The following is an 11,481-nucleotide window of genomic DNA, read 5'->3' as shown; positions in this document are numbered from 1 at the left end:
CTCACAGGTTCACAGTACTTCCAGTACCCTTTCCATGTCTGGGGAGAGTGCAGTGAGCCATCTCTCTAAACAACAACACAAAGAAGAGCTGAGCCCACTCACCTGTCTGTTACGTTCATCCATAATCCTCGTAATCTGGATCTTTTTTCTCCCCATAGTCCCCGTTTTTCTTCTCTCTCTCGTTCCTGAAATTATGTATTTTTTCCTTCCCTTTCTTTCTCTTTCCTGTTTCCTTCAAACAAACTTCCTTCTTCAGCACTTGCGCAGCTCAGTTCCCAAATGCCTGCATTCGTTCCTGCTGAACAAAAAAGCAAACGTGAACAACACTGTAACAGCCAAGCTAGTTTCCTAAGAGAGAGCTAGCACATTCTAATGTCATCAAGGAAATAAACCACACGGAATAAAAGCAGTTACATGAGTGAAAATAACTCTTAGAAGTACATGGTGTAACATATGTAGGAGCACATCAAGTAGGGATGGTTTGTTTTTATAATTAAAATAACCTCATAAGTAATTTAACAAGTCATTTAAATGATGAAAACTGTGCTTTGGAGCCCAGCAATTGAAATGTATTTTTTGGTAAAGAGTTTTTAAATATTTTTTAAATGAAATTAGGTGACAATTCACCCTTCTGTTATGAAAAATTACCTAAATCAGAGAGTTAATGAACCTTCATGTACCTGTGTATGCTAGGTAGGGCAGCTAATTCATTTCTGAAGGGAAAACAATCTCATGTTTTGACAGCAGAGGTGATAACGTCCCCTGTTATGCAAATAGGATGGACGATTGTGAAGGTGCTATTTGATATATGTAAATGTCAACTAATTTAAATCTAAAGCCTTTAATCTCATTAAAAAAAAATCACTGCTACGAACATCGCAAAAGTGACATGGGATATTTCATCTTATAGTCATTTATCAGCAGTGAGATCTTTTCCTGTATGTTGAGAACAAGAATCAAAAAGATGATCGCTGATAGTCAAAAGATACAAAGAATTAAGATTTTCTCTCCATTCATAGTTAGGTCTTTACAACAGACTGTACATCTTCTAAATTTGAAATGACACCATAATCTCCTGGATAACATTCAAAATTACAGGAGCTCAGTCTCACATACTGGAGAGCTCTAGGTTATGAATGAAACTAAAGAAATGATTGTCAGTTACTCGAGAGAAACTCAAAGAACACAGAAGAGTAGAGGTACATATCTGGCTATGCTCTGAATTGTATATGAAAGTATTTGGGCAAATGAAGGCAAAATGCTATGAGACACAGAAGCAAACAAGAAAACATTCCACGTGGTCTCTTCGTTTGCAAACAGCTTCAATTATTTTATCTCCTCTTATGTCAGTGAATACAACTGCCATACACACTGCTCAGAACTTCCCTGTTTATTTTAGTCGGCATCTGACAACCGACCTGATAAATTCCCAAGTGTGTTGTGTAATGCTAAGCCAACGTCCCGGCTATTTAATAGATTGGTTGGCTCCAGTTCAAGGTTCTTTGGAACAGGAAGGCTGTTAGATATTCATTCTGATTCTCAGCTGCCTTTTGATTTTTTAAAAAATTTAATTTCTAAATTCTCTGTCACCTTGAGTAAATTTTTTAAATGTTAAGTTTCAGTGATCATCTAATTGCAGAAGCTATTATGATATCATTAGTTCTGGTGGATTAGGCACTGTTTAAGACTATCCATTCTCCAACCCGTTGCCTTTCTACTAAACTTCAGCGCAGTTATGTCTCATAATTTACACAGAGCTACAGCATGGCCACACAGAGTTCATCAAAGATGATTACTTGGGCTGTATTTTTAAATGTTGGAAAAGTAGTTTGGAAGTTTTTAAAAGATGCATATATCACGTACATCTGACAAAGACACATGAAAGCATTTGCTTCCAGATATATTAAAATCCATTAAAATATGGAAAATTCAAAAGCACAATTGCACTAATATTTGATACTGCTAAACACTGTCCATCTCTTTTTAGAAAGTCTTAAATATCACTCAAGCAGGCGACTTCCCTGTGCTTTCTAGTCTTAACTGAGAGGCAAGCATCACTTTAGAACTGTATTTCCCATGCATCGCAGGACCCCAAAGAGACAAACATGCTCTCTCTAACTCAGAAAAGCCAACCCATGAAACCACAGTAAGCCCATATGGGACACTTTCCTTCCTTTCATTTAGCTGAGGCTGGTGGCACGATCTCAGCTCAGGGGACCGGCTCTGCCTGCTTAAGTTGTTACTCAGTGTAAGGTAGAAGGTCAGGGTGGGCAGACTACAGTGCTGACGAGGCAGAGGGGATGGGAATGAGAATGTCTACAGACCCTAATCTCAAAATGCAAATAGCCATACATCCCTGGAGAAGTCTCCTCAGGAAGGCAGAGAAAGTTTCTGGTGAATCAAACCAAGACAAGAGTCTCTGCATCACCACCCTGGATTTCACAACTTTGAAAGAAGATGCTTTTTTAAAAACAGAAGAGCACAGACTTAAAAAAAAATTCTTCATACATGATGAGAAATCTTTGGCCAGAAAGAATGTATGGATATGTGAATGTATGCACACACACACACACACACACACACACACATACATATAGGCTGACAATGATGCCACTGAATGTATTTTTACTTTTGGAAATATGTAAGGTAATGGAGAAAGACAAAAAGTTTACTGTATCCCTAAAATGTACCAATAAACTCAATTAAAGCTGAAAAAAAAAGTTTAAATTTCAGGAAAATCAATCTAATTTTCCCCCTTTTTCTTTATTGGTACATTTTAGGTCTACAATACAGTTACATTCATCCCTGGGATCTTGTACCTGTATATGATGGATCTTGGTTCTTATTTTTTCCCACTCCCCTGCCCTCCCTTCACTCCCTCCACCCTTCCCTATTTACAGAGACTTTGTTTCCAAATAAAATCACGCTAATTTTTGTTTCCTGTGTAAATGAGTTTTTCCTGTGGAGTTGCTTTCTGAACAGGTATAAACACGTAAAATGAGGGGCTGGGGATTGAGCTCAGCAGCACCGCGCCTGCCTTGTTAGCGCAAGGTCCTGAGTTTGATCTCCGGTACCAAAAAAAACGATACAAAGTCCCCATGCAGAATGATATATGGTGGTTAGGGACTGAGAACCTGTGAAGTAAAATATGTATGACATATGTGGCTAGGAACTGTTGACTACGGTCACTACATTTCAAGGTTGTCAGGAAAAATTCAAAGAACGAGGAAGATCAATGATAGGTTACAAGTTGTTTACTTAGTGTAACCATCTCTTTAACCTGATTTTTACCCCGAAACTATATTGTAAGGTCGGTTTTGAGTACTAACTTATAAGAGGCAAAGAGAGTCAGAGAAGCCTTAGCAATATGTAAAAAGGTTTGGCACACATATAAAAAGCACGTAATAGCTGAACTACCTGTAGTAGAAACTCAAGTCATGCTGAGAACTTTCATTATATACAATCAACCATATGCTTAAGATAATTCCGGCAGCCTTTCCGCTACTTTTTTCCACATGAAAGCACCATTCTTGGAAAATGACAGTTACATATAAACAATCAGTAATTAAAAAAAGAAAAACCTTCTACTACTATAGTTATACTGTATAGAACTTGAGGCTTCTGCATTTTTTTTTTTTTTTTTGCTTTTTACCAAATGATATAAAAGAAAAAGAAAATCAGACTGCTTACTAAAAAGGGGAACTTCATTTGGCAGGCTTCTGCGCACCGTGAGCCTGGCATTAGAGGACAGGTGCCGAAGCTGTCTCCCAGGGCTCCCTCCCTCGGCGAGGTGGCGAGGTCGTGGGGACAGCACCTCCCCTCCCCCTCCCAGCACTCTTCTGGCCCCTCCCGCCCTCCTTCCCTCCCTCCAGCAGATCCCTCCCAGTCACACAGAAGAATCTTGACAGAATGGCAGGAAACACGCACAGACTGGTCAGGGAAGGATGTGACGTCAGCAACCACAAACAATAAAAGGTGTAAAGGTGCTTCCTTCCCTAAACTGTTCCAGAAGTGCAAAATGGGAACCAAAACTCTCCACTTCCTTCTCTGAGCAGAACCGTCTGAGTGTGCGGGGCCGCTCTCCCCACACTCAGGCCTTGGAGAAGTTCAGATAAGGGACAGTGAAGGAAATCCAGACCAGGGTCACAATGTTTAATTTCTACCTTTAAAACAATTGAGCGGGGAACCCATTTCGGGTCTAGGTTAGTGTTTTGTTATGATCACTACAAGAAATAAAAATAAGCAAACAAATAAAAAATAATTGGATTTTGGTGGAGCAAAAGATATGTATCACTTAGCATCTACAATTCCTTACCAAAAGCACCTTATGCACTGAATGTCACCATGCGGTCTGAATTTACCCTTTGAGAAGAATAAAGAATTCTATCTAAGTGAAGAGCTAAATGTAAATTTTTACATTTACTTCTGCTAAACAACTGAGTCATGGAAACTGTCTCCCTCGCAAAAAATCAATGTTTGCTGGAAAAACACCGATTACTTGTTTGTCCTAATATTTTAAAAATGTCACAGTGGGGAGAGAAAGATTCTTATGTTATTGGTGTCTCGAGGTTCTTAAATTCTAACTAGGAAACAAAGTAGGGAAGAAACTTTCAGGCTGTAGCAAAGCTAGTTGAATCTCCTGACTAGTGAGTTCTTTCTAACATGGAAACGGCAAGTCTGCCATAAACTTTCTGTAGGAAGAAAGACACGTATCAAGTGGGTCTGACTCATCGTCAGATTTCAATCATCTTCCCACAACACTTTGATTTAGAAATTAAACATAACCTTCAGTTATGTGTTTTGATCGTAGAGTGAGACTGCCATGCCACATTAAAAGATGTGGGAAGAAATTAATTCTGTTTTGCTAAAATTATCTTTGCAAAGCATGTATTTTGCTACAGTAAGTACAATGCAGTCACTTAAATAAAAACAGCCCATGAATAAGGATAACACAGTGAAAATGTGATGTGAGTTTTCACAGAAAGGATTCTGGTTTCTTTTATTCATATTAGCAAATCATTTTTTCATTGCTTTACATTTTCACTGACAGAAGCATCCTCAGTGCTGAAGATCAAGCACACAGAAATGACACTGTTAAATAAACAGAAGTGGGGCACTTGGCAAAAGGCAAAAATAACCCTAAGACCAGTTGCTGCCAGCTTGGTATTATTGATTCCAACAATTAAGTGATCGATTATATTGCGAGTGAAAAACCTTGTTCATTATGTTGCATTTAGATACATTTAACTTTCTACTTTATGGTTTGTTTGAAAGACACATGAGGTATGCAGTTACACTTTTGTTACAAAGAAGGGCAGAACCTTTACCCTGTTTCCCTTATGAGCCATTCTGAGCTTCAAGTGCTAGAACTGAATTATTATGCTTTTTGGTGCTTGACTACATCATAGGTTGAGGAATATTTCCTTGGTCTTGAAAGCTACTTCATCTCTCTCTGAGCTTGCTATGTATATTATGGTATGTCTATTACTCTAGCTATGACTGCAAACAGTTCATTTTAAAGTCACATAGTCAAGACTCATTCTCCAAAGGATAACAAAAGAACAGCCATTCTTCCCACTGGCATGAGTACCATCATGCCAAACACAAAGTTATTTTCCCAATTTCCTCCAATTTTGTGTCAATCCTATGAATTTTGAGTCATCACCCTCCAATCTTGGTCGCCTAACATACACTTTTTAAAACGACTACCTCTAATGAACATTTTGGTCTTTGAAATTTTTACACAGACATATTGGTCGCCCCAATGAAATCCTTTACTATATCATAGAGATAGCATCTCTCATATGGAATAAGAATAAGCTACTCTGAGAGGTGGAAGGTGAGTGGATTTGGGAGTCAGGAAGCTCAGGCTTTGAGTTCTAGTTTGGTATTTAGATATCGGGTGACTGCAGACTGTTGATGGAATTCTTCGCCATTCACGTTTCCTTTTCCTACCTAATGGTGCGGAAATACCTTTTCAAGTGCAGGATGGTCATGACCATTCGGTAGGGGTACTGTACAAGCAGCACCGGATATAGCAGTGACCAGGAGCATGGCTTACAGGAGAGATGGCTTCGGTTTGAGGACATACATTGAAAGCCATGTTACGAAGTTAGGAGTCCTTGGTGGCCTGTGTGCTGCCCAGGGCTGTATCAGAAAGCTCCAAAGGTTCACTGTCTCCGAGTAAGACCATCAAGAAGTGGATACTGTCCTACTCAAGTATAGCACCAAGAACTTTACAATGCTAAGGATGAGCGACTTCCAAAAGACAACGCTTCGTGTCTCTTTAACAACAGTCCCTCTGTGAAGACTACTTCACAGGGGAACAAAAACGAAGAAGTTTCTCTCAAGTAACAGCTATGGAAGAGCTCCAGGCTGCAAAAGTGGAAATAGCTAGGGAAATAGATCAATTTTCCCAGTGACCACGGCTGCTGGAAACTCTCTGCGAATGCTTCTAGTCCTACTTTAACATCTCTCCCCAAGGACGAAAAGAGATGAAATGTATGTCAGAAATATAATAAGGCTGAAGACGAACTCGTTTTGAAAATCCCCACAATTAATTTAATAAGTGGGCCTCACCTTCCACTATGATCACTTACATAAATCATTTTATTTACCCGGTTCCAGATTTAGGAGGGGCGCACCTGGAGACACCCATCGCACACCGTGAGCAACGCACAAGCGCCCAGGAAATGCCAGCTTCCCTGTCGCAGTCACCCAGGGCATCGTCTGCTTTGGGCCTTTCCCCACTGCGGGTAAACCAGCATTCTGCAACCCCCATGCCAAAATAAACTCCAAAGGGTCTAACCAGGTCAAAAACCTCATGCCGGGCAACCACATCACAGACTTTAGCATCCCCACCGCACCAGACTGAGTAATTAATTCAGGGCTCGCTCAGGTCTCTTTTCCCGATTTTCCCCAACCAGCAGACATGGCCACGAGCAAAGAGTGCTGTGGGCCGGCTCCCACCCCAAGGTAAGCACAAAGCAAGAGCTACTCCGGATTTAGCACGGCAGACAGGATTCTGTTCCCCAGCTGTGGCCTCTCAGCAAGCATGTGCAGCTGGATGTTTTGCTCGGCCCTGTTCAGCAACACCAGGAGCGAAGGAACAAGGCCGGGCTCCAAAGCAAGGCGGGCCTGGAGCGAAGTGTCGCGGTTCTGTGCGTTCCTCTCCTTAAGACAGAAATACGAATCCCCAGGCATCCCGCGATCCCGTCAGGTAGAGAAAAGTATGTTGGCTATTTTCCCAGTCTTCAGCCTTTAGCCTCCTGCTTCATGATTAAAATGGAAGCATTTTCTTCTCAGAAGCCTTCTTTTCAGAAGCTTCTCTTTCCGAGTGTGTAGATAAAACGATCAGGGTCCGCGTTCAGACACCTGCGTAGCCCTGAGTATTATCACCGGGACATAGCCATAGTGTTGAGATTGTGATATAAATGGTTAAAGGGACATTTTAGCAAAAGCTTTTACTCTGTATTTAAATATTACATTAAATATTGAAAAGTGCACTCTTGAAAAATTATTTGCTTCTGTCACTGTTTACTTTTGCAAATTATTTAACTTTATAGATGGCCTTACAATGGGAAGAAATTCTATTGCTCTGCTGTTTTTGTTATTCGTAAGGGAGGAAATGCTTGATAAATCATCTATTTAAATGGAATACCATTTATTTTTTTAATCTCTAAACTTCAGACAAGTAGAAAGTTTACATAAAAATCTTAATGTTAACACATGTGATATCCAAAATGCCATAACAATATCTCTCAAAATGCAGGAGATTACTATTATATAGGGCATGATATGGAACCCAGTGATTCATCAATTTTTCTATTTCTCATCTCTTTTACAGCATCCTAATCAATCTAATTAAGGTTTTGTTCATCTGAACCTTCGGATGACAATTTGTTTAACTCCATCCCACTGTGGTCTTCTTACAAGGAGAATTAAATCTGATCTTCTGACAGCAATCATTAAATGATCCCAACTGGCCCCAATTAAGCCATGCAGTTCACGGGCTTCCACAGCCAAGTGCCAAGCTCTTGGTTTCTTCGCACATGGTTCTTTACCTTGGTTTATTTTCTTAAAGCCAATTAAGTATGTGTCTTCTCACGTGGAGCTGCATTTCCCTGCGTACACAAGCTCCAGAAGCAGTGCAGTAGGTGACTGTGGTCACACTGATGACCGTGCCGTCCGTCTGAAGCCATTTCCCTACTGCGGGGCCTCTATGGACAAAGAAGACACTTTACATTCATTTACCTGTGCAGACATTGACCCCCAGGCACCGGCTCAAAAGAGGACACAGGTGTAAACAGTACTGGTTAGTATCAGTCAGTGATAACGTTTCAGTAGCATCTCCACTTAGAAGTTAGGTTTAATTTTTTTAAACAAAGGCCATAGCAAAGTAAGACTTCTGAAGATTAACCTTTTTCAGGCTGAATTTCTGCTTTAGCTTTTTCACATATGCTCAGTTGCAAGTTCTGTAACAATGTTCCCAGGCCTTCCTATAGGCACAGGTAGCCTCAAAGTTTAGGGCTCATGGATTGGGTGTGACTCCAGGGAGATGACTGATTAAAACCAGCCTGCTGAGGAGGAGGAGGAAAAGGAGGAGGAAGAAGAGGAGGAGGAGGAGAGGGTCCTCACATCTGGGTCATCTTGTCCTCCACTTGAATACCTGAATGGAAATCTGACACCTTCCTTGAGTTTTGGAGAACCACGCTTTACCTAGAACCTTTAACCATAGATAGCAAGGGAGAAAGAGTCAAATTAACCCCACTGTGAGTGGTGTTTAACACAGGTTCTGAAGGCCTTACTCAGTTACCTGGGTTACCTGCCTGGGAATATAAACAACTCCTCTGCTGTCACTTTGATGTCTATTCTAATTATAGCTATCATTGATCATCTGCTGGTATTTGAGGCGAACTCTGTGTCACAGTTCTCAGAGCAGATGGGTTAGAACATTTCTGTTCTTCCTAATCACACATTAAAAGTTGACATAGGACAAGGAACTGGAATGGATGCTCTCATACATCTTATAGGACATGTACCCCATGGAACACTGTTTTATTTATTACAATAAAGCCATTATTTATTGCTTGGCCAATAGATGTAACTACAAAGAAACAAAGGAAATACTATACAATAACATTTTATAAATTCAATATACTTGGTAGCACCCAGAAAAGAGTTATAACCATTTTTATTATAGCTGAATATGTATCTATCATCTACTCAATAAGTAACATTTTCCCTCAAAAGAGGAAAATTCAAAGTATTTGTTATGAAATGCTGGTGATGTAAAAATGCTTATCAAACTCACTGCTGACGGACTTTAAAAAACTGTAAAAAATGCCCTGAAATTTTAGTAAACCAAAACAGACGCTGGGGTGTGGTATTATGAAATATTTCTCACTGTATTATAGTAATCTCCAATAAGATGTGATGTTAATTTTAGAGCATGCTTCTGCTAAAAAGGGCAAACCCTGCAACAGATTTAGTACAAAGAAGCTGAAAATATCCTGTGGAAAAAAAAATCTGTAGCGAAATCAGCCAGCCCAAATCCTGCCATTACTCAGCACTGTCGTGACGCGGATGTTTGTAGTGGTTTGAGGAGCCAGCAGGGGTGGAAACTCTCCGTACTCGACTCCAACATGATTGCAATTGAACCTCATCAAAGTAAGAGCTCATAATTTGTCACAGAAAACAGCCAATTAACATATGTTAGAAAAAGGCTTCATAAAGATAATATATGATTAAAGACCCAGTGCAGCTGTTGAAAATCAAAACTATGCATTTAAAAAAGAAATCTCAGTCTGAGCTTCCGCATGGTTAAACTGATAATGGCTACTATGCGTTTTTTTTTTTTTTAAGTAGAAAAATATAATTACAGGGATTCTTATAAGTTTGGGGTTATGGCAAGGGAGAACTGGTACCAGGGCGCTATTTACATGCCTTACTTAGTTCTATAAATAGTGGAAGCCCTTGCCAAAACTCTGGAGTTACTTTGTTATAGGGCTATTTTAAAACACAGACCTTCATTGTCAGCTAAATGGCCTTCAGGATGCACTTTGTAGTTATAGCATTGCTCTCCGAACTATATCCTTCCTTTATCTGTGCAAACTCCACCACCAGCATACTCTCTGCATCTGCTCAGCTCCCTGTGACACATGCTAGGGTGGCTCGAATACTTTGCAAAGGGGGGTGATCAGGAAGGGCAGGAATAATTGCCAGAAAGGAGACAAAGGAGAACACGTCCAGGGCAGATCCTCTGCCCAACACATCCCAGGCTCCCTGCCACAGCTCTGAAGCAGTTGGGCAACTGTAGCACGTTTGCTGTGTTCTGATGGTAGATTTTAAATTACACATTCGCTTGGACTACACACTTGATCAGATCCTGGCTTACCCACCATCGTGGGTCGTCATAAGACAAAATTGCAATGATTAATATCACAGATATCAACAGAAATGTTCACTCATTAGTGCCAGACGTGGAAAGGCATCTGTGTAATCCTGGATGCCAAGGCTACCATCAGGAACAAGACAAAGAAGGCCCTGGGCTCCATGCATAATATAAAAGGACAGAGGGGAAATATGAAGACTTTAGATGAAAGTACTACAGATGAAATGCCACAGTCCAGCGGCCTGGGGAATGGCAGACTAGGCAAGATGAGAGGTGAACATTTACTGCATAGCCTATCAGGGAAGGGTTACTTGAGAAGATGACATCTGAGAGAAGACCAAAACCACCATGGAGGGAGGTATTATTTGAGGGTGAATATGCTGCATTTCTGCCCATCACTGGTGGTAGAATCTTAGGCATGCCATAGTTTCCCAAGCCTTAGTTTTTCCACCTGTAGAATGAGAATAACAGCTACATTCTATTATGAAGTTATGAGGCTCAGATTAAGAAGCAAAACCACACCCTTCCGTAAAATTCATTTGAGTGCAATTCAATTCCGTTAATTGTGTTATTTTTTAAATTTGATATTATATAGTTCAAAGTAATTGTAGTCTTTGAAGCATCAAGTGTACAGTAAGTATAATGGAAAACAAACTGATGTGAATCAAATCCAATGATGTGTCTTCCCTTAAAATGTGGATGTTTCATGAAAGCAATGCTCACTGATTGAAATAGTTCCTGAGACTATAAATTCATCCATCAATAATAAATATGGAGAGCACCATGAAAAATCTAATAAATACAATGTAAGACTTCTGCAAATATAGAATACAGAATTATAGATACATCACTTTTTCAAACTTCCAGAAATAAACAATCTCATAGCATGACTAATGTATCTTAGTCATTGGGTAGGTTGAGTTATTTTTCTCCCTCAAAGGACCCCACTCCCAAGCAATCAGTAGAGTCTTGATTATGACCTTAGTGATATTTGAAAATCCTAGTGTGTCAGGTATTGGAAATATTCACATTTCTTTGGACAGCCCCATCTAATGAGGAAAAGCAATGTAGCCTCAAGCCAAATAGAT

The 11,481-nt window shown here is 40.0% G+C and overlaps 1 protein-coding gene across 7 annotated transcripts in view; it reads right to left on the bottom strand.

The window, feature by feature from the left end:
• Mef2c (myocyte enhancer factor 2C) overlaps positions 1–11,481 on the bottom strand; it is a 138,022-nt gene that overhangs the window by 84,980 nt on the left and 41,561 nt on the right. For 5 of the 7 annotated variants that reach the window (XM_010637171.3, XM_010637167.2, XM_010637174.2 and 2 more), the window contains exon 2: positions 103–298. In XM_010637171.3, the coding sequence (XP_010635473.1) occupies positions 103–156 (54 nt within the window). In that variant the 5' untranslated portion in view covers positions 157–298. The remainder of the gene's footprint in view (positions 1–102; positions 299–11,481) is intronic. The other 2 variants (XM_010637172.3, XM_010637169.2) reach the window with 1 other exon arrangement.

This window comes from Fukomys damarensis, unplaced genomic scaffold (genome assembly GCF_012274545.1).
Source record: "Fukomys damarensis isolate Sample0158 unplaced genomic scaffold, DMR_v1.0_HiC HiC_scaffold_3, whole genome shotgun sequence".
In the NCBI taxonomy this organism is placed as follows: Eukaryota; Metazoa; Chordata; class Mammalia; order Rodentia; family Bathyergidae; genus Fukomys; species Fukomys damarensis.
This window is presented reverse-complemented; position numbering and strand designations above follow the sequence as displayed.